Below are 22,617 nucleotides of genomic sequence, written 5' to 3' on the forward strand. Positions count from 1 at the left end.
TGACTGCCTTGACTTAAAGTATAAACTAATTATACATATTCTGAATGTGATCCAGTTTGCAGAGAGACCCAGCCTGTCCACTGACTATATTTGAAAACATACATAAAACCTGTGAAAGTGACTTCAAGCCGATTACGTTAACTCTAATTAAAGACAAATTTTTCTTTGAATATTTGTCTGTCCCTTGGCCAAAAATGTTTCAAATAACAAAACACGGTCAAACAACTCCCATTTGTTAATACATACCATACATTGTTTTACATTATAACACAGCTTACCTGTCAACATGCCTTGCCACCCTCACCAAAATCAGGTTCACAATCCCTGATTGACTGAAAGTGTAGCAACCTGTAGGATTCCATTCGTAAAGTTATTGCAATTAGAATTAGAACTCTACCTCCCATGTATATTCCATTTTTGTTAGAAGTAAAAACGATTTTCCTACTCGGTTTGCGTCCCACCCTAGCTAGGCTTACAGAGATCTTTCTGATACCTCAGCGCACTCAGATGTCTTGCTTATTCTGAGTTTTACTAACATGCCAGGGAAAAGCAACCTCCTTCTAAAAGACAAAAATCCATGCATAACTCAGAGCTTCCTATTAGGAATATTCAACAGACTGTTCTAGGAAGAGTCATCAATCAATCACTCAAAGACAAAGATCCACAATGTCGATGGAAAAGGAACTACTGTTTTGCTTTTCTCTACACATACCACTCATTGTTCTTTTCACTCAAGGTAAAGAGGTGATGGCAAAACCAGAAGCTGCTGCCATCATGATGATGTCAACAGAGTAGGGAGGGACAGTCAGCACTGAGCCCAGAAGGCGAGTGTCACGCTCTCTGCAGGAGAAGTGTCCTGTGTAATAAATGTCTAAGATGACTCTGGCTCTCTTTGGATGGTTTTAGGATGGAAACAACTGGCTCCAAGAGCATCAAGCTCAACATCACCCATCATTCTGGTCAGCTCATTTGACAGTTACTTTCAAAGTCCATGCCTGCCAAGCCATGATGTGTTTCTAGTTAGTTTTCTTTATGGAATTCTCCTCTATGATAAAAATCTGCCAAACTGTTGACACAGTATCTCATCCAGCTGGTAATTTGATTTACTCCCCAAATTAAACGACTAGCATTCTAACTTACAAAGGATTAAGTTAGTTTTGGTGTGTGTGTGTGGGGGGGGTCTGCTCACCTCTGAGTTACTGACAAAGCAGCTTCCGGGCTGCAGAGCTAGAAGCCATGCGTGGCCACATGTGGAGTCCCTGCAAACCAGAGCTATCAGCTGTCTCCACTCCTGGATGTTATCTTCTCTCTCTTTCTCTCCCTCAGTTGTAAGAAACATGAACAGGTTGGCTTTACCCTCCTTTTCTATACCTCCCTCACCAATCTGTACATGTTCACGTGATGTGCTTTCCTGTTTCTAACACATAATGATACTCATCCTTGTACCGATTCCAAAAAGATTGCCAGGCAACCGTGTCTTCTGAGCCTACACTGTGGTTGAAGTCAGACTGAAGTTGCAAGTGGCTTCTGCTACAAAGAGAGGCACAGAAACACGACCCTAAGTCACAGGAGCGTGGGCAACAAACCTCACGGTGTCTCAACAATTCATGCTGCTCTTCACGTTTTATACCTCTTACAGCACCAAATACGTATCTTCTGATACTTGCCTGCCACAGGTCCATTTATACATCACAGCTGTGCAGGGGCAGAAAACGTCTTTATGCTACTACATCCAATGTACTAAATAAAACTGGTAGAATTTCAGGTGGGTGCAAGTTAAGTAACGGGATCTCAGAGGAGTTAATCCATGATAGATATTTTCCCTTGTATGTGACCTAATACGATTTCTTACTTTTTCACGAAAGCAAAACTTCCTGGTCTAGAACCCAGGTGATATTACAACATATTGCCATTTTCCTACACTACGGGTGAAACATTCATTTTTATTTTATTCATTTTTGTTTTTCTTCTGCCTCATTCTAAATGGCTATGAAACCCTCTGTTACAGCTAATTGGTAGAGCCTCAGTGAAGAAGAAAAAGGATTCAGGACTCAAATTCATTTATATATCAACTAAGCAAATAAAATCAACTCCCTGAGGAGCCTACAATTCTTGTTGGAGTTTCTAGTTATAAGACCCTTGACTCCTCAATCCCTAAAGGCAAATAATCTCCATTTAGAGTGTTTTGTTGGTTCTCCCTGACATTATCATGGCTGCTGGCACTCCTGACTTTAAATGGGCCCAAATACTTTCATGACTCTGGTGTGTGTGGACATAGTGGCGAATAAGAATCAATCCCACGGTACTCACATACGAGAGGATATTCGAGATAACGTGGTCAGGAGTTGGTATAATAGCATATGATCATCAAATGTCAAATACATAATATATGGAGCAACAGACACACGTGAGCCTCGAGGAACAGGAGTGCGAATGTACCTGTCACTTTGGAACCTCTGATCTGCTCACACGGAGGAGTGTGCTCCAGACGCTCTGAGCGAGCGTGGACAAGTGATAAAGGGTATCTCATTGTAATCCCTCCAATTATCAGCATTGCTGATCAGCCATCAACTTCACATTTCCTAGCACTTTCTTTCTGGCAATGACTAGAACATCAACGTCCTAGAGCAGTAAAGCTGATTTCAGAGGGAATTCTGGAGTGGGATGGATCACTTTTCACCTCTCACTCATAACTGTATTTCTACTCTACTGTAGAGCACACAAGTGTTTGATCTCTCTGACCTTTTCTCTAACCCTTCTCTTTACAAAAACATTGTCCATGTATTGAAAAGAGAACCTTTCATTAGTCTGGGAGAGGTTGAGGGGTAGTCATGGGGTCAGCACTGGGGAAGTATTATGTTAATGCCTTTACACACGGTATTAGTAGGTATAAAGGAGATGGCCAGTGACTCTCCCAAGAGTGAGAAGAAGCACATCCTTGGGCTGAAGAAGTGTTAAGTGGTCAATGTCAAGTTCATAGCTGTGATATTATGCTATAAATGGGGGAAACTGGGTGAAGACTATTGAGGATATCTTTCTATTAATCCCTTCACTGCATGTAAATCTACAATTAGCTGCAAAAAATGTAAAAGAAAAAAAATCTCACATTAAGAAACATAGAAGAGGAACGTTGGTAGTTCAGTTTGCCTTGGAATTCTATCTTGTCTCTTTCCCTGAATCATTTATCGTTTCAGAGTAATTTCCCTGAAGGGCTACAAATTTCAGTTCGAGAAACGTTCTTTTAAATTTCTTTCTAGCACTGAGAAATTACCAGGAAATCTATCCAATCAAGAGCCTAACAAAGTAAAACAATTTTAAAGCATTAAGCCTGAAATATATAATTTGAAAGCTCCATGACTAGATTCAGAGAAAAAGAAATCGTGAGACATTTTATTATTTTTTCAAGACATTTTAAATGCTTATGTTTACATTATTATTTTTCTGAATAGAGAAACTTCTTCCTTCCTAATCTTTCGGAAACACTGAAAAACTTCAGTGAAAAACGTGCTTCATATTCATTACTATAATCAGCCAGTGGAAAATTATTAACAAAATCATCCACTAAATGTAGAGCATGTAAAATTAGACCTTATATAATTGTAACTTCAAACAGAATTCATCTGAAAATTAAAACTGCAGCTTCCGTTTCTCATCTTCATTCTCTTCTCAAAATCTAAAATAATAAATGAAAAGATGAACATTTAAAAATTATTTGCTAACTTTATTTTTGAATTCCAGTCCACCTTTGTTTCTATTCAAAGTAAATGTTACATATAATAATGAAGGAGAAAATTTGCCCAGAATTGAAGTAGGGATACTTCTCAAAGCGAATGTTTCAAGTTAGATAGAAACACAGGCAAGGCTGAAACATCTAAGGAACTATGATCTTTGTTTATTCATATTTAATTCTTAGACTTTTAAGATCACAAATAGGTTTCCTAATATTCACCTAGCTGAATTCTTCTGGCAAGGAAGGCTTATCTCTTCTTTTATAACAGCTCTATTCCCCTTTCAAGACAAAGACCATTTAATAAACTGAAATGCTAGTGTACACACAACAGTATGAAAGTGTTCATATGCTTAAAAAAAAGAGCATTAAGCATTTTATATCTTTTAAGGTAGGTCCTTGCTGAGATTTGTGCTGGTTTCAACACTAAATTCCATTATCTAAAAATCAATACTATACAAATACAATATTTAATATTTTATTAAAATATTAATATTTTATTAAAATGTATAATATTTCCTACATTATATAAAATGACTATGCAATTCACTGTCCAAAACGTAATGCTTAACCACAAAAAAATTAACTGAATAGATGTCAAATCGGAGCAAAATTTTTTGTGGACAACTAAATTTAGAAAGCTAATTTTACACTTAAAAAAAATTTCAACATAAAGACAGCTGTGAAAGTGGCAACTAGGATAAGGAGAAAATCCCCATTTTCAAGAGTACAGTTATTATAATGCCTTCTTAAAAAGCAGAGTTAACAGAGTAGCAAGTAATTAGCTTTAAATAAAGCATTAACTAAAGAATAAACTCATAATGTAAAGCTTTTTATTATTATTTCATTTAAATAACTGAATTTCAATTATTCTAAGACTATAGGAATGTATGTGAAATAAAACCGTGCATTATATGGAATGCATAAAGTTTAAATTTACAAATTTTGAGAAAGTAACCACTTGAATAATCAAACCAATCAAACTAGAGAGTTACTTATAGAAACCTAGGAATTATATATTCTGATATTGTTTAAAAAAACAAAAAAAGTAGCATAATTCCTCCTATGATACAAGAATATGCACACAATTAAGGTTCATTTAAGTTAAAAATGACGTATCTTGCAGTTTTAAACTAGAGTAGAAAGGGCAAATGTATGAACACAAATATAATTTGGTCTTGTGACAAATCACTTGTTTAATATTAACAGTAAAATAAAATGAAACAATGACAGAAGTACAGAAACCTACTAAATATGCTTATTTTTAATATTTCAAATAAATGTTGATTTACCTGCCTAATCATTCAATCTGTTAATAATAAAAATGGCTGACCTCAATGCTATTTTATAACAACTTCACTTTGCAGCCTGATTAAATCATTCCAACATGCTAGAAAACCAGTTATTTTTTAAGAATGTATTTTTTGCAAAAATAGATGCATGTACTTTTAATGGGTAAGAGTATTTATAATGTGCTTGCAAATAACAGCAAACAGTAATAAAAAAACATGTCCAATAGAAAATTCCCCTAATGGAACAACAGTGATCAGATATTTATGACCTACTAATCCTATTTTACTAAACAGAGGCATGTAAAATTAGGCTAGCAAATTTGTACTAAAGTCTTATGACAAATCTCACTTAAGCCCCAAATATGGGTTGAAATATATAAACAAATGATGGGAACAGCTGTGCATGGTAATGAAATCACTGATCAGAATGAAATGACGGGTGCTAATTTGTCACGGAAGTCTCTAGAAGATATCTGCAGTTGGCTTGCCTTTTACTGAATTGTGTTGATTCTCTAAGGCTATCCAGTACATGTGTCATTCGAGTTACACCTGGCCCGATTCTCACTTCTGTCCATGATGAAAGATTACTTATAAAAATGCCACCTGGCGCTTCCCTGGTGGCGCAGTGGTTGAGAGTCCGCCTGCGGACGGAGGGTACACGGGTTCGTGCCCCGGTCTGGGAGGATCCCACATGCCGCGGAGCGGCTGGGAAAAAAAAAAAAAAGCCACCTGAAAAAGTACTTGTAAAGTGTTTAGACTAACCATACTCTCGTGTTGGTGATGCTGGTCACCAGCATCCACAAAAGGGCGCTGCTATTTTTCCTAATACCTTTGTTTCCTGTTTGTTATGGGAATAAACTTATTTGTCATCAAGCTGTGTGGTTAGTCTGAAGCACAACACAATATCACAAGAAGCTCTAAACCCTGATAAGACAAGATATCATGTCCTTTGCTGGAAATAAGAGGAAGAGATTTTTCTTCTTGACTGAGACGTGAGGTATGCTGGGAAATCTGACTGTGTCCGGAAAACCACAAAAATAAAACTCTCTGCTTTATACTGTTTGTCGACTTCCATGGTGTAAATACTCTCACCACTGGTATTTCAAGCTACCAATGGTAGTGGCTCACAAAATTCCTCAATACTTGAATAATCAGCTTTTACAGGCTAGCAGGAGTCAGCTATACCATATCTATGACAGGAAATAGGGGCACAGGTGAAACTAGGAACAATTATATAGTTCGGGAAATTGTAAGGGTTTTCTAATTTGCTCCGTCATGAGAGTTGAATTTTTACAACATTACTCAGTAAGTAGACCTATCAGGATTCTTTCATACTTGGTGACGTCTGATACTATAGTAAGAGCAATGACACCATAGATAATGATGGTTTCACCACCATAGATAAGAATGATTTTCCTTTTCAGTTTCTTACTCTGTCTCAGTAGAAATCTGCACAGTATGGAGGCATGTAATGCTACTAGAGACCATTCCTCAAAGTGTAGCCAGCCAGTGGACCAGTAGGACCGGCATCACCTGGGACTCAGGACCTACCTCAGAACTACTGTCTTAGAATCTGTGTTTAGGAAGTACTTCAGGTCCCTTGTATGGGCATTAATGTTTGAGAGACACCATGATCAACCACATCTTTTACATGCAGTTAAAATGTCAAAAGTATATATATATATATATATATATATATATATATATATATATAAGATTCAATCACTTTCTAAAAAGACCAGCGGGAAAGGATTAGTAAAAAGTTGCATAGGTTTTAGCTTATTAAAAGAAGGTACACATATTTGGGAAATGAGGGGTATAACACATTTTAATAGAGCTGAGATTCAAATGTATACATATACCAAAATCTTAATTTTAAGAGATTATTTATACATATTTCTTTTACTCTGAAGTGCTGTCTCATGCAAAGTCAAAGCAGCTTTGATACTTCTGCCTTAAATTTAACACCAACACAATATTTTTCTTACTCATATTTAAGTCTATGAAAACTCAGACTTCTCAGAAACCCAAATTTAAGTGATATTGTTCTTGTAACTTGTCAGAACATTAGAAATATCAAAGCTTTTTTAAATTTTTATTGGGGAAAAATAATTAAGAAAGCTGACATAAGATCGAGGATAGACCACTGAGCTTGGAATTTGCTTCCTTTGCACCACTTCTCTGTAAGAAAGAATTACATGGCATTTCTGTTACTGCAAGAAAATGATGTTTCTAGATATGAGAGTCAAGGATTGGAAAGATGGTCCTTTTCTGGGGTTCACCAAGCATGTCCGCCTCACTATGTTAAACTCGTCCCTGTCATGGCACCCAGCAGAAAAGAATGGGTGGCTTCCAGCTGAAAACAGCAGTATCCCTGTTTGCTCTATGGATGGTAACCACCATTTGCTATTTTATGACAGGGGACCAGGCGAGAGTGAATTTCTGGCGGAAGAATAAAAAACGAAACCCAGAAGGCAGTTTTCCTCTACCTCTCATTTGCCTACATGGCAAATATGCATACGTAATATTTTAAAAATAATAATTGTATGTTGATTTGTCTGTAAATATAAACTATGAGATTGTACATGACACACCAAATATCTGTTTTTATCTTACTAAATGAGTACTTATCAACTTTTTTAGCATGTTTTGTTTTACTTTTTCTTCTCAAATAAAAAAAATGTTCACTGCTACCTACAATGTGCAAAGCATGGAATGAGGTGTTACGACTGACAGTAACATGAGACACAGTATTGTAGGGGTATTTCTCTGCTTGTATATTTAAAGCCAGATATCACTGTCGACCTCAATGTCATAGCCCAGTGGTTTGCAACCAGAGAGATCCTGCCCCCATCCCCTCCCAAGGGACATGCATCAATGACTAAAGACGTTTTTGGTCGTCACACCTGGGGGGTGCTACAGACATCTAGTGGGTAGAGCCAGGGATCCTGCAAAACATCCTACAACGGACAGGACAGTCTCCACAACAAAGAGTTGTCCAGCTTAAAACATCGATAATGCTGAGGTCAAGGAACCCTGCCATAGTCCAAGTAAACACCAGGATTCATGCTGCGTTTTAGTAATTTCGCCCAATCACTCGACCAAAGCTACTGTGCAGCAGTCACCAGCACGTCAGAAATCCTGGGTAACAAATGCTATGAAACTCCAGAAGAGATAGAATCATAAGAATTAGCCAACAAAGTTGTTTGTTTCTTCTAACACGAAACATCAGGAACATAAAGTTACACGCAAGCAGCATGAAATTCCTGTCCATATTCTGTTCTCTGAAATTATATCCAACAAGAACATAAGTAAATTTAAGGGACAGAGACAAGCCCACCCTCACAGTTAACACTGGAACTGTCTTACCACTCTTAACTCAATATAGTACACTTTTAACAAAGTGAACTATTCTAAACTCCTTTTACTGTTTCAAGAGTCTCCTAGTTTTGAAAATTTGCACTGCTGTCTTGAAGGCCAAGGGGTTTTCCTGAACATCGTTTAAAAAATGTGTTTTTATTCACGTGTAGTTGATTTACAATGCTGTGTTAGTCTCAGGTGTACAGCAAAGTGACTCAGTTATATATACATATCTATCTATCTATTTTTTTCAGATTCTTTTCCCTTATAGTTATTGTGAAATATTGAGTAGAGTTCCCTGGGCTATACTGTATGTCCTTATTGGTTATCCATTTTATGTATGTAATGTGTATATGTTAATCTCAAACTCCTAATTTATCCCCACCCCCGCCTTTTGCCTTTGGTAGCAGTAAGTTTGTTTTCTATGTCTGTGAGTCTGTTTCTGTTTTGTATATAAGTTCATTTCTATCTTTATTTTTAGATTCCACATATAGGTGATATCATATGATATTTGTCTTTGTCTGGTTTACTTCACTTAGTATGACAATCTCTAGGTCCATCCATGTTGCTGCAAATGGCATTATTTCATTCTTATTTGTGGCTGACTAATATTCCGTTGTATAGATATTACCACTGAACATCATTTTCGTATGAGATTCGTTCAGTCTTGCTTCCTCCTGACTTTTTACTCTTCCACTAACAGAATCCCAGAAGGTCAGATGTTGGAAGAGATGCTAAGTTTTTAGGGGACAAAATGATCCAAGGTTGAGAGAAAAAGGTGTTTAGGTTGAAATCCACCTTGCTTAAAAACTCCAGAAAGCATTTTTCTGCAAGGCAACTAAAAATTTCCATTAAAACACACAACTGTTACCTGCCCAAGGAATCAGAGTCCCTACTCAATCGGACATATGGATTAGCTAAAAATTAGCTGAAAATGACATGCATGTTTAGATGAACTGTTCTCCCATCTGCTGGATTTCTTTTACTAGGTTTGATGTTTTTCTTAATTGCAAACTCTGTGCTGTGGAAATACATACAATTGTCAACTTTTGCATATTTTTTTGAACAGCAACTGATTTGGGGAAAAGCATAAAAAAAGACTAGAATTTTTAAAAACCTGGTTTCTGGACTTTAATTGAATTGGGCTGGAAATTTTATTTTTACTTTTAATAAATTTAGACATAATTGTATTAAAATACCTTTAGCTGATTATTTCCTTTTCTAACATTGAATTAAAGAATCTTGACACAAATAAAAGTGTAGAAGGTAAAACTAACTAAGCACTACTAGCCATGTAAAATTTCAAACAAAATTAAGTTCAAAAATATAATTTTCTAGGTGGCAATGCAGATTTTTGTGAATACACTAAACCATTGACTTCTCTACTCCATGGTATGCAACCTATACTTCAATACTAAAAGTAGAAAATTATATATACACACACCACACACTGTTTTTTCTATGGCTCTGTTTCTCACTCTCACATTTTAAGCAAACGATTTGAGTGGGCTTTCTAAACTGGGACCATTAAATGACATGGAAAGAAGCTTGTTAATGCCACGCTTCACTCTGCCTCTACCAAAGTGTATATCAAACACCTCAAAATCAATGGCTGTGGTGCCATGGGGCACAAAATAATAAGGCTGCCACCTGTCACGTCTATGCCCAGTGTTGATACTAGCTCTCTCAAAGTCATTAGAAAGGATGCTACATTCTGATCCAGGAACAGGAGTGGATCTTACTTGCCTGTGGTCATAACACAGAGAGGTAAAGACTTCCTCCAAAGGGAGCAGCCATTATCCCTTTGCCCTGTTCCCAAACCCAAAATGGAGCTTAATTTTCATTTTGGGCCAGTGCGCTCCTATGAGGCGCCCAACAAAAGTAGGTGAATACACTTCCATGTTTGCAGCAAGTCAAGCTCACAGTTTTCTCCAAACTTTGTGAAAAGTTAAATATGAATGATAAGCAAGGATCGTATTTCTGAATTATGGGATACCTTGCAAGAGGCACATTCATTACAGACAGGTTACACCGGAGATGTGAGAATTAGGCTAAGCTTTGTTTGCTCTACCCTTGAGATCAATGCAAGCTGTTCTGATTTATTTATGGTACTTCTTGGATTCGTTCTATTTGGTGCTCAATTAACTGGCAAATCCCTATTCTCCTTTAAAAATCACTCAAATGACAACTTCTTGGCAATGCTTAGTGGAAACTTCTGTCCCTGGATGAGCACTTTCCTTTCCCTGTGTGCCAAAGTTCTTCTCCAGCCAGGTCAGAGAGACTGATTTCTCCCCAAGACTGAGTGTACAGCTATGTCTGGAAGCAACCTGAGTGAACCACCCTTTTCATATCCCTGTGCCCTCAGGAACTGGTACAATGCCCAGTACCTAGGAGTGCCTGGTCCACGTTGGTGGAATGTACAGCAGCAAATCACATGCTGCTTCTTAGAGATTAATGGTAACCAGAGGGAGAAGAAAAATAATTTAATTCTGTGAGGTCAGTCACCCTGCCCAAGGCAAGCAACATTTACATCAAACTTTTAAACTTCATCATCGTATGGTATGCTTAAAGTGCCACCTCTATCGGTATCTCTGTCCATTTAATAGATGAACTTGCAAGAGGTTTAAAATACCCTCAAGAAATGAAACCCCATCTTGAAATGCAGTGGCATTTAATACTATCTTGGTTCAATTTTCAGCCAGATATAAAATTTAACTGCAGATATTTAAATATACAATATATTCACAAAAGATATTTCAATCAAGAAATCAAGTTTAAGCTGTTTTTTTCCTTAACATATGTCCATAAATATCAGCTCTATGATACCAATAGAAATGGATACATCACATTTATGCTTTTTATAATTAAAAAAGACAGTCTGTTGGCTTACCTTTGGCATTCCTAATTAGTAGTAAACATTAGTTCTCTGGAGGATCAAAATGATGTGTATAACCAGGGCAACTATAGTAGCTTAGGTTAATTGAGCACTTACTGTCCACCAGGAACAGTGCCAAGTGTTTCCTGTGGATTACTTCATAGATTGCTCACAAAATGGTTAAAATTAGGTAGGTATTATTAAATCCCATTTTCAAGAGGGAAGCAATGAGGCATAAAGGTTATTTCACGGATACAAATATATTAAGTTAGTAGGTTGTAAAGCCAGGATTCGACTCAGAGCAGCCTGTCCTTGTAAAACAAACTGAACACTTAGAATGTGCCAGGCATTATATGGTAAATACTTAACAGGAATCATCTAAAGTAATTCATATAAAAAACATGTAACATCATATCAGCATCTATAAAACACACATGAAAAAGACAGACTTACCAAGGTTATGTAACTGGCCAAAGCCAAAAAACTATTAAAAATTCTCTTTTTAAACACTTTACTAGTCTTCTCTAACCATATGAAAACTACCTTAATGAAATTTACTTGGTATGGTAAAATCTGAAATATAAAAACTTCTTAGTATGTTTCTAATGATCAGTATCAGAGGTTTCCTATAAAAGCCTGAAAAGTAAATATTTTCAGCTTTACAGGCTACATGGTGTCTTTTGCAACTACTCAACTTCACCTCTGTAGCATGAAAGCAGCCATAGATAATATGTAAACAAATGGGATTGGTTGTGTCCAATAAAACCTTTTGATTAGAAAATAGGTGACAGCCCATTTTCAGCCCATGGCCATAGTTTGCCGATACATGGGCCACGGCCATAGCTTGAAATAATAATAATAATAATAATAATAGTAATATCATTATTATTTAAATAAGAATTCTAAAATGTAGGAAATGCTCAGAGTGAAATAATAGTAAGATGAATATATGCTGTAGCAAAGGAATACACATTTACAAGGGAACACAGGTGAAACTGAACTAGTATGTATTTAAATAAAAAAGGAAAAACAAAAAATTGACATTAGGGTGGTAGAAATACTCTGGTCCATCTGGGTTCAAATCGTGGCTTCACTACTTACCAGCTTTGTGACCATGGACAATTTTTAAAAAAATTTCTCTCAGCTTTAATTGTCTTGGCTTTAAATGGTCAAGTAAAATTTCTACCAGTCAGCACAAATTAATCAAGGATTAATAGACAGAATACTGCCCTTGCCCTTTAGGGCAAGGTGCAAACACAAGAAATTCCAGGCTGATCTGCCACAATACGGTGACAGCCAACTCCTCATCACACCCTCCACAGCAGCAAAGTGCTGAGCCATCAGCAGAGGTGTAATGAATATGTATTTGCTGAATCAATGAACATACGGAAAAAAACAGTGTTACTCTGGATGGACAAAACTGGCTAGCTTAACTCACAGACTATGTCATTTATTACAATACTCATGCTTAATCGGAGTTTAAAATTCATGACTGAGTCACAGATTACCTTGATGTCTTAGGTTTAGGAAGTGCAATCCCTTCTCAAAACACAGAAAATTAGGAGCAAGTGTCTAAATATACTATTATTGTACTCAAATTGGTATTGGCTTTTTCCACTAGGTCAAAACAACAGATCCAATCTTTCTCCTCTGGAATCAGTAACATAGTCAGAACTGACATCTTCTACTTTGGTATCAATGATTCTAACACAATATGGCATGCTGAAATGTCCTATATTTTTCCTCCCTCTGACTATTTCTTTCAAATTTTAATGGGTTACAAAATTATTGAGTTTTTTTATGAAGTACATGGAAGACTCCTATCAGTGGCAGTATGCTGGTAATGAAGAATGTTCATTATTAAGTATGGTTGTAAATCACATTTTCTCTCGGGCACTGAAACATTAACACTGGACACTAGAGGGTAAGCCTCTTTTCAATATCTCTGCTTTGCAAGTCATTTCCAACTTTTATTCTCAGCACAGGAGCAGGCTACTCGTAATTAGAGTTTTGCAAAGCTAGCAATCACCTATTGGCATTGGCATTGTTCTTCACCAGGGAAGAGCTGTAACTCACCTCCTAAAAGGCTCTAGATGACTGGTCGCTTTAATGCTACCATCAAAAACTTCTTCTACTCCTTTATCAGAATTAGCTGGGAACACAGAAAACTCTCTGACATGGATGCAATATACCACAACATGTTTCTCCTCTTAGGTCTCCTTTCCCAGAAAGACTTGCTTCAATCATAGCTTTTGTCCATTTCAGGAGTCTTAGATGGATGCATGGATTCCCATTAAAGGCTCTTCTATCTCTAGCAATAACAGTTGGTACCTCTAAATGATCAGGTATTTGCTTTCGTAGGTCACTTTTAATGCTCTTCTTGACATCGGCATTATTAACTTATCTTTTAAGGCTTGTTTCTTTTATTTTTTTAATCTTTAGCCTGGAGATTTTTTTCTAAATTCTCCTTTAATTGCCTTTGTCTTTCTTATAAAAATACCAAAACATATATGTCCCTCTATGTTCTATCTTAATACCTAATAATGCTACATGTAGAGAAAAACTGAAGCAAAAGAACCGGACTTATTCAGAATGTAACAAGACCATATTATCTCAAGAGAGTTCTGTCTTGGTTTGGAATACAGGCATAAGTTTATGTGGCATTCTCTCACATACTGAATAAATTATGTCACTGTTCACCCATCCCCTCAATAGCTGTAACATAAAAACAAAATCTCTTCACTGTTTCTTCTAGAAAAATCCTTACCACATAGCAGGTCCTGAATTGATCATCCTCAGTTAATACCCATACTTGCCAGCCTGGCATTAAAGGTCTCCATATTGTAGGCCCGACCTAATTTCCTGTAACCCTCTTATGGAAGATTTACCTGCTCTAGTTTAAACTGGACTAACCTTGTCTCCCAAGCATGCCACGTACCTTCCCAAGGCCCCATATTGGTTTTGTTACTCCTACTGACTCTAAAGTAGGCTACAAGAAAATCCATCAGTAGCTCTACCACCAGCCCTTCCAGTTCCCCTTAAAATGCCATCTTTTTCATAGACCCTTCCCTGATCGATCTCCTATTCTTTGAAGTAGGCTCTGGGCTCGTAGTGTTTTTACAGCACACTTTGTATTTCTTTGACTTATGTTTCCTACTAGACTTTAACATCCACCAGGGTCAGTTATCCTGTGTATTCTCATCGTACGATTGATCCACTGAGCCCAGCAAAATGGCTCATTCCAAAGAGGTACTCCAAAAATGAATGTTGAATAAGTGAAGAACGATTATTATGCAAACAGCTATCTTTAAAAAAAAAAATTTTATTTATTTAGGCTGTGTTGGGCCTTCGTTTCTGTGCGAGGGCTTTCTCTAGTTGCGGCGAGCGGGAGCCACTCTTCATCGCGGTGGGCGGGCCTCTCACTGTCGCGGCCTCTCTTGTTGCGGAGCACAGCCTCCAGATGCGCAGGCTCAGTTGTGGCTCACGGGCCTAGTTGCTCCGCGGCATGTGGGATCTTCCCAGGCCAGGGCTCGAACCCGCGTCCCCTGCATTGGCAGGCGGATTCTCAACCACTGCGCCACCAGGGAAGCCCACAAACAGCTATCTTGATGGAGAGCACAAGAACTTGAGTCCCACAGCAGAATACTAGCTGCTGTGATTGGTAGTCACATAACTTTTAGGTTTCAAGAAGAAGCAGCCCTGTAAAATATGTCTTTCCCTGCTAGGAAAATAGAAGCTAACAAGTTCGTGTAGCCAGATCTGCCACAAATGGTCCTAAGAAGTACACGAAAAACACCCTGAAAAACAGTGCCTCCAACAAAATGTGCATTTACTTAAATGTGTATCTACTCTACATGCTAAATTGAATAAGAAGTTGTCATTACGTAGGTAATGATAAAGTTAAACAATCTATCTGGTACTATATGTATATTTTAAAAGAATATGTGATACCTTCAGTGGATTTCAAGCTAACCCTGAGTGTTCAACTCAGAATAATCTCAGTTTTAAAAGCTGCAAGTTAGGGCTTCCCTGGTGGCACAGTGGTTGGGAATCCGCCTGCCAAGGCAGGGGACATGGGTTCAAGCCCTGGTCCGGGAAGATCCCACGTGCCGCAGAGCAGCTAAGCCCGTGCGCCACAACTGCTGAGCCTGCGCTCTAGACCGCGCAAGCCACAACTGCTGGGCCCACGTGCCACAACTACTAAAGCCCGCACAATGCAACGAAGAGTAGCCCCCACTCACTGAAACTAAAGAAAGCCCGTGCACAGCAGTGAAGACCCAATGCAGCCAAAAATAAATAAATAAATTTATTAAAAAAAAAAAAAAAAAAGCTACAAGTTAAAGAAATGCAGAACTTCGAAACTACTATGTTAAGTGAAAGAAGCCAGACACAAATGACTACGTATGACCCCACTTACATGAAATGCCTAGAAAAGGCAAATCTGTAGAGACATAAAGTAGATTAATGGTTGCTGGGGGCTGGCAGTGACAACAAGAATTAACAGTGAATGGGTGTGAGGGCTCGTACTGGGATGATGAGAATGTTATAAGATTGGATTATGGTGATGGTTTCACAATTTGGTGAATTTATTAATGCCATAGAATTATACACCTATACACTTAAAGTGAATGAATTTTATATGTAAATTATACCTCAATAAAGTTATAAAAAATGCAGTGAAGGGAAGAAGATACTACAATGATCATCAGGAATCTACTTGAGGCAAAAAAGTAGCCCATTTTAAACTCCAATTTAACAACAGAGCAGAAATCATTTTACTTTAATAAAAGTGAGAAAAAGACCTACAATGTTGTAGCATTTGTGGATAGACTTTAAAAGTATTTGCAATACATTAAAACAATAATTCTGTCCACACTCATTCAATCTAATCCTAGGACCAACTTTTACTACTTGCAAAACAAATGCATACGCTTTAAGAAACGCAACTCAACAATTCACTAGCTTTGGTTGTTTAATGTAAACTGAATGCTTGCTTTTATTTCATGGAGACAAAAAGGAAGTCTTTTAGTTCATTCTGTTTACAACATTTCCAATAGGAGCATTAATGAAACAGAAAAAGAAAGTCTAAGATAGTAACACTACATCTACCTCTCACTGTCACTTCCCCCAATAAAATACTGTAAAGGCAACACAAGTCATCCAAGGTAAATTTAACAGCAAAAAATAATGTGATACTCACCAAATAGCCTTCTTTTGCTTTAACGAAATCTAATTGCAACTACTCACTCAACCAAGATTTATTGAAAAGTTTCTATAAGGCAGGCACTCTGCATCATATTAAGTAAAATCCAGTCTTTGACATCAAGGACCTCACAGTCTAGATGTGAAAGAGGCAACGTACAATGGAGTGTAATAAACACCCACTGTCAGGAGAATACCAAGGAGGCTGCCTAACTCAGCCTTTGTCAAATGACATGGCCCCCAGTTAGGTGGAGTTTTACAGAACAGTGTACCAAGTAGCATACACAAGGCACAGAACAGACTGTAAAATCAGGATTTCATGTATTTGAAATGAACTGTTAGACTGCTTGTTCAACCAAAAAGAGTTCAACAAGCACAAGACAACTTGTTATTATGAATTTTTATTTTTGGTTGGGGGATGCAATGGTGGTAGGGTGGATAGAAATTTCAAACTCTGGTGTGATCCTTTCCTTTTCCCCAAGAAAGAAAATCCAAGTAAACAGTGGATTACCTCGGACCACCTCTTCCACAGACTCCGTGGTGGTGGTCGTGGTGGTGGCGATGCTGGTGGTCCTCTCTGTGGCCTCTTCGTAGGGTTCCTCAGCCTCTTCCTCTACCTCATCACCATCCTCCTCATCCTCATCATCCTCGGCTTCCTCTTCCTCAACATCAGCCACTTCTTCCTCTTCTGCTACTTCCACGACTTTGTCTTCACTGGATCAGGAAAGAGAAATAACAACGATAGTCATTTAAACAAATTTCAGGAGAGGAAAAAAAAAATCAATGACGAGGAAGTTTGGACATCTGAGAGGAAATCTGACATTGAATAAAAACACATACAAGGTTTGAAGCCAGCAGGTCAGAAATGAATTCCAGCTCAGTATATCTGCAACTTTTTACCCCTGAGCACAGCTCTTCTTAGTTTCTGCAGTTGCAAAAAAAGAGAACAGCCGGATTCCAACTGTATGACATTTTGGAAAAGGCAAAGTTATGGAGACCATAAAAAGACCAGTGGTTGCTAGGAGTCTGGGGTAGGAAGGAAGGGATGAATAGGCAGAGCACAGGGGATTATTAGGGCAGTGAAACTGCTCTGTAAAATACTGCATCAGTGGATATCCACTGATACAGTGTATATACAACATCATGCATTTGTCAAAACCCTAAGAACTGTACAATACAAAAAGTGAGCTCTAATGTAAACTTTTTACTTTAATAATAATGTATCAATATTGGTTCAAGCATACAATGCTAATGTAAAATGTTAATAATGCAGCGGGGAGAGCTCTCTGTACTTCCTGTTCAAATTTTTTCTAACCCTAACACTGCTCTAAAAAATAAATCTATTAAAAAGGCTGGGGTGGGGGGAGACCAAAACAAAGTTTACTGTGTTACTGGGATTACTTCTCCTCCTGTATGTGAAAATACCCCACAGCACCTGCAGAGTAGATATTCAATAAGGGGAGGTGGAAATTCGTTCAAAATTACTATTGAAAGTTTAAACTGGAAATGAAAGGGGAAGAAGAAATTGGCTTAAATAAGCCTGTAAGCTCAATGGTCAGGGATGCCTACTGAAACTACACCTATGCTCCCTTTTGCTAGTTGTGTAAGCTTTCTAGAATATCAGATATCTCTTTGGCCCCCAAATTTCAGTGAGCATCAAAAGGATGCACCTGAGGGCTTCCCTGGTGGCGCAGTGGTTGCGAGTCCGAGTCCGCCTGCCGATGCAGGGCACATGGGGTCGTGCCCCGGTCCGGGAAGATCCCGCATGCAGCGGAGCGGCTGGGCCCGTGAGCCATGGCGGCTGAACCTGCGCGTCCGGAGCCTGTGCTCCACAACGGGAGGGGCCACAACAGTGAGAGGCCCGCGTACCACAAAAAAAAAAAAAAAAAGATGCACCTGAAAGGCTTATTGAAACACAGATCACCAGGTGCCACCCCCAGATTTCTGAATCAGTGGTGGGACAGGGCCTGAGAATTTGCCTTTCTAACAATTTCCCAGGTGATGCTGATACTGATGGTTGGGGGACAATATTCTGAGAACCGCTGAAATATGCAACCCTGAGAATAATGGTAACAGATAGGCAGTAAGTCACAGTATAATTGGGAAGGGGATCAGAAATAATATTTATGGCATTAAACATGTATATACTTAATCAGTGGCAAGTAATAAATCAGCAAATTTGGATGGCCAAAGAAGAGTATGTCTAGAACAAAATCAGAAAGTCCAAGGAAGATATTCTTGTGGCAGTCATATACCTGCCAGTACAGACATGGTCAAGAGCATCTGGAAGATGATAAATGAAGATAGGAATCTAAGTGTTAAACAGTGACAGTATCTCATGTGCCATCTGGCTGGAGAGGAGAAATAGATATTTCATTCTTGATCAGATCAGAAAATCAATACAGGAAAAAGATCTAGATGTGGTGGAGGACTTCAGCTCCCCAGAGCATCTGCCACAGTTCTATTTAACAAGAAGCACTAGAGGAACAGGATTGAGAACTGCCATGTTGACATTTAAATTTTACCCCAGAGTTGATTCTTGCCCACAAGGAGAAGCTCATCGTTTGGGGAGACAAGACAGGAATCTGGAGAGTTTGCGTCAGCCACAACCTGGAGCCTTGGGATGCTAGTGTGAGTTCGGCATTGTACAGAAAATCAGATTTCAAACATGTTAGGGAAAGAAAATGGTAGGATTCCGTGGTGTACGGGGACAGAAAGGACGACGGCAAAAGGCTTTCAAAGACTGAAAGTCTGACGGGAGAGCCACAAGTACTGAGGGTGAAAAAGAGAAAGATATGTAAAAAGAATGAATATAGCACTAGAAAGAATTCCCTTTGTGACCACCTAGAGAGGTGGGATAGGGAGGGTGGGAGAGAGGCTCAAGAGGGAGGGGATATGGGGATATATGTATGCATATGGCTGATTCACCTTGCTGTACAACAGAAACTAACACAGTATTGTGAAGCAATTATACTCCAATAAAGATGTATTTAAAAAAAAGAAAGAATTCCCTGATTAACTCAGCATTTAAAGGACTTTCATAAGTTTTAAAAAATTGTGTATAACCCCCCATCCCCCAAGTGGAACACCTTTTAAACTCTGACTAAATATGACTTACAGATAATAAATGGACACATCAAAAGCAGTTGAAATATGTGGTTAAATAAGAGAATAAGGAGAAACTTATTTGGCAGAGTAAAATCAATAATAACTTATTTATAGATAAATTATTATTAATTGAACAAATGAAGTGTTAACACAGAGAAAACCCTAACCAGTTTTTTTAACACTTCCATGAGACCGTGAAAAATAGGTAAGAAGAGGAAGAGAAACTTTCGCACTGATAATCAGATGGTATAAGCCTTCATCTGCTTAGAGATAAGTGGGGTACGATCATTGATTTCTTGATTGACTGAATTCCTTCACAAAAGTCTACCACTTAAGACAACATTTCAAAAGAATCCTCAACTCAACAGTTGATCAGATGCCAATTTTACCCAGGATACTGCCTCTTTATTTTTCTACAGAATCTTGATATTGTACCGCTAGTGAATAAAATAAAGATGACCTAAAGCATGCCATCAGCCAATTTCTTGTGTTTGAGCTCTCTTCTGTGTGCAATCAAATCATAGGCACCAATATCCTTTAGTTATCCAAATTAAGTGGACAATTCAGGTAAAACTAGGGAGAGAAATCAAATCCAATGAGTCTTCTCCTTAAATCATGACATGTGCATGCTGTCCTGAAGCACGGATGGAGTGACAGGGTCCAGGTATGTGACCCGGGGTTAAGACAGCACTGTGCTTCCAGGTGGGATGGTGAAAACACGACCCTGGGCCCCAAACATCTCTGTTATGACTTGACTGTTACATTTAAAACTCCAAGCGGAAAACATGCGTATAAAAACAGCTGTGTTTAAAGTGATCTGCACTCTAGTATGCGTGGAGCCATGAAAAAGAGTGAAATAGATGCCCACCATCCATCACTGCATCTGCCTGAGCAATTTACTGGCATCATAACAAGGAACAGAGACACATAATATTTCAGCTGGCTGAGGAATTAAATTACTTGGCCTAAGAGAACTCGCGTCCAGTTCTTATTACCATAGCTTTGATTTCTGGAATTAAATTTAGATGTCCACGAATTCAATTATCTACTTGGACACCATTAAAACAGTAGCACACAGTCATGTTTTAAAGATGTGGCATCTTCCCAAAGAAGGTGCAACATGCCAACATTACAACTTCCAGCTGCAGTTTTCATAAATAGCTGGAAACACAGAAAGGGGAAAAAATATTTTCCACCTTTTTTTCAACTGCTGGACAGCCTTGTTCTGTGATGTGACCAAGGTGAGCCGGTTTTAGAGAGGTGATCACAGTGCAAGAAAATGCAAGGAAGGGCTAGTTTATGGAAACGTGAGGCTGAGCATCATAAAGCAATTTCCTTATAAACAAACAAGTCACAATAAAATAGTCCCTTGAGAATACGGTGGAATATTCATTCACTCATACATTTTAGCATCTGTCAATTTAAAGCAGACAGTTTTTACAGCTTTTAAATTCCAATAATAAAAAATACTTCTAAAGCATGAGGGAACTATCTGAAAATTCTCATCATCTCAGGAGTATCTGAATTAAATAAGAAGGTTAAAGGGTCAAAGGGACATTATTTTGAGGAAATAAATCACTGATGATAAAATTTTATGTGTCAGCACACAAGGCTTTAGTTTGGTGAAGGATATACTGCATCACAACGGTAGCTCTTCTTGTATTTCTAAGTAAAGGCTGACCTTGATTCCACTTACCATTGCCTCCCTGATAGTCCCTTTAGATAGTCAAAGATTTTTATTCACATTTTAATTTATTTTTGTTTAAGTATGCAAAACAATTCACCATTGGCATTCTCTAAAAAAGCTATATTTATTCTTTCATCATCTGTTAAGACTGATGTTTTTTCTGCTTTGTAGGACAAAGGAGAGGAAATGGCAGAGAGAAAGCTGATTCCCATGGTTTATGTGAATTGGACAATCACGAGACCTGAACCACTGCAGTGATGAGGGGAGAGTGAAAACAGAACAGCTGTCGGCTCCCAAAATGTAAGGACCAACTGGGGGCCAGAAGGGCAAGCCTCAACAGGAAGACACTCAGACACTTCCGTGTTGATCTAGAACGGGGAAGAAAGAGTCTCCCAGGGCTGGAAATAGAGAAAGAAAATAAAGCAAAATTTTGAAAAAAGGAAACAGACAGTTCTTTCCCACCCATTCCTCCCCAGGTCTTAGTGCTGCCAGTTTAGCCTGGAAGGTACAATGACTGGATAAGGCAGTTTGTCCCAGAGGAAAGCAGTCTCTGAAATTATTGCTGTTAAATTAGGAAAATTAGAAGCTGCCAGAAAATGTGAGAAAGTAGGAAGCATATTCTTCCTGGTTCTGAGTAAATGTTTCAAGACGGGGGACAGCTAAGTAAGAAAAAGCCACTCTCTCTCCCACCTAAAGGCACCATTAGAGGCCAAACATATAAGACACAAGACACACCGCCCGATTCCATTTATATAAACTATGAAAACACTTACTCCTCGCCACTGATAGAACTCAGAGGAGTAGTCACACGTTGGCAAGGGGAAGTTTAGTGATGAGGAGGAAACAGGAGAGAGGCTTCTGGGGGCTGGCAAGGCTGTGTTTTGATCTGGGTGCCAGCTATCTGGCTGTGTTCAGTTTTGAAAATTCATCGAGCTGTACACCTGTGTTACGTGCACTTCTCTTTATGTACATTACAGTTCAGCAAAAAGGGTTAAAAAGAAGAAGACACTGCTCCTGTAATGCCTCACTCTTCTTTAGTACTCTCATGACAGGCCTAGAATAAGAGCTTGTTAATTAATAAAATTGTTATCTTCAGGACCTCCAAATCTGAAAAAATATACCTCCACTCCAAGCCCCCAACCCCCTATGGGCACAAATTATAAGGAGCTGAACACACAAAAAAAGAGAAGATTATGATACTTACAAATCTATGGCTCCCTCAGTCATGGCCTCACTGAATTAGTTAAGTAACTAATTCTCTAAATTAATTCATCAGTTTAGATATTTCATAAATGAATTTGATGCTCATAGGATTCAATGTATCATATGTTGATAATTACTAAAAAAAAATTATCTACCTTTAATG

At 38.2% G+C, this 22,617-nt stretch overlaps 1 protein-coding gene across 4 annotated transcripts in view; it reads right to left on the reverse strand.

Annotated features, from left to right (window-relative positions):
- Positions 1 to 22,617, reverse strand: part of APP (amyloid beta precursor protein) — a 279,931-nt gene that overhangs the window by 104,048 nt on the left and 153,266 nt on the right. For all 4 annotated transcript variants that reach the window (XM_007110934.4, XM_007110935.4, XM_007110933.4 and 1 more), the window contains exon 6: positions 16,968 to 17,170. In XM_007110934.4, the coding sequence (XP_007110996.1) occupies positions 16,968 to 17,170 (203 nt within the window). The remainder of the gene's footprint in view (positions 1 to 16,967; positions 17,171 to 22,617) is intronic.

The sequence above is a fragment of the Physeter macrocephalus genome, chromosome 1, assembly GCF_002837175.3.
Source record: "Physeter macrocephalus isolate SW-GA chromosome 1, ASM283717v5, whole genome shotgun sequence".
NCBI classification, from domain to species: Eukaryota; Metazoa; Chordata; class Mammalia; order Artiodactyla; family Physeteridae; genus Physeter; species Physeter macrocephalus.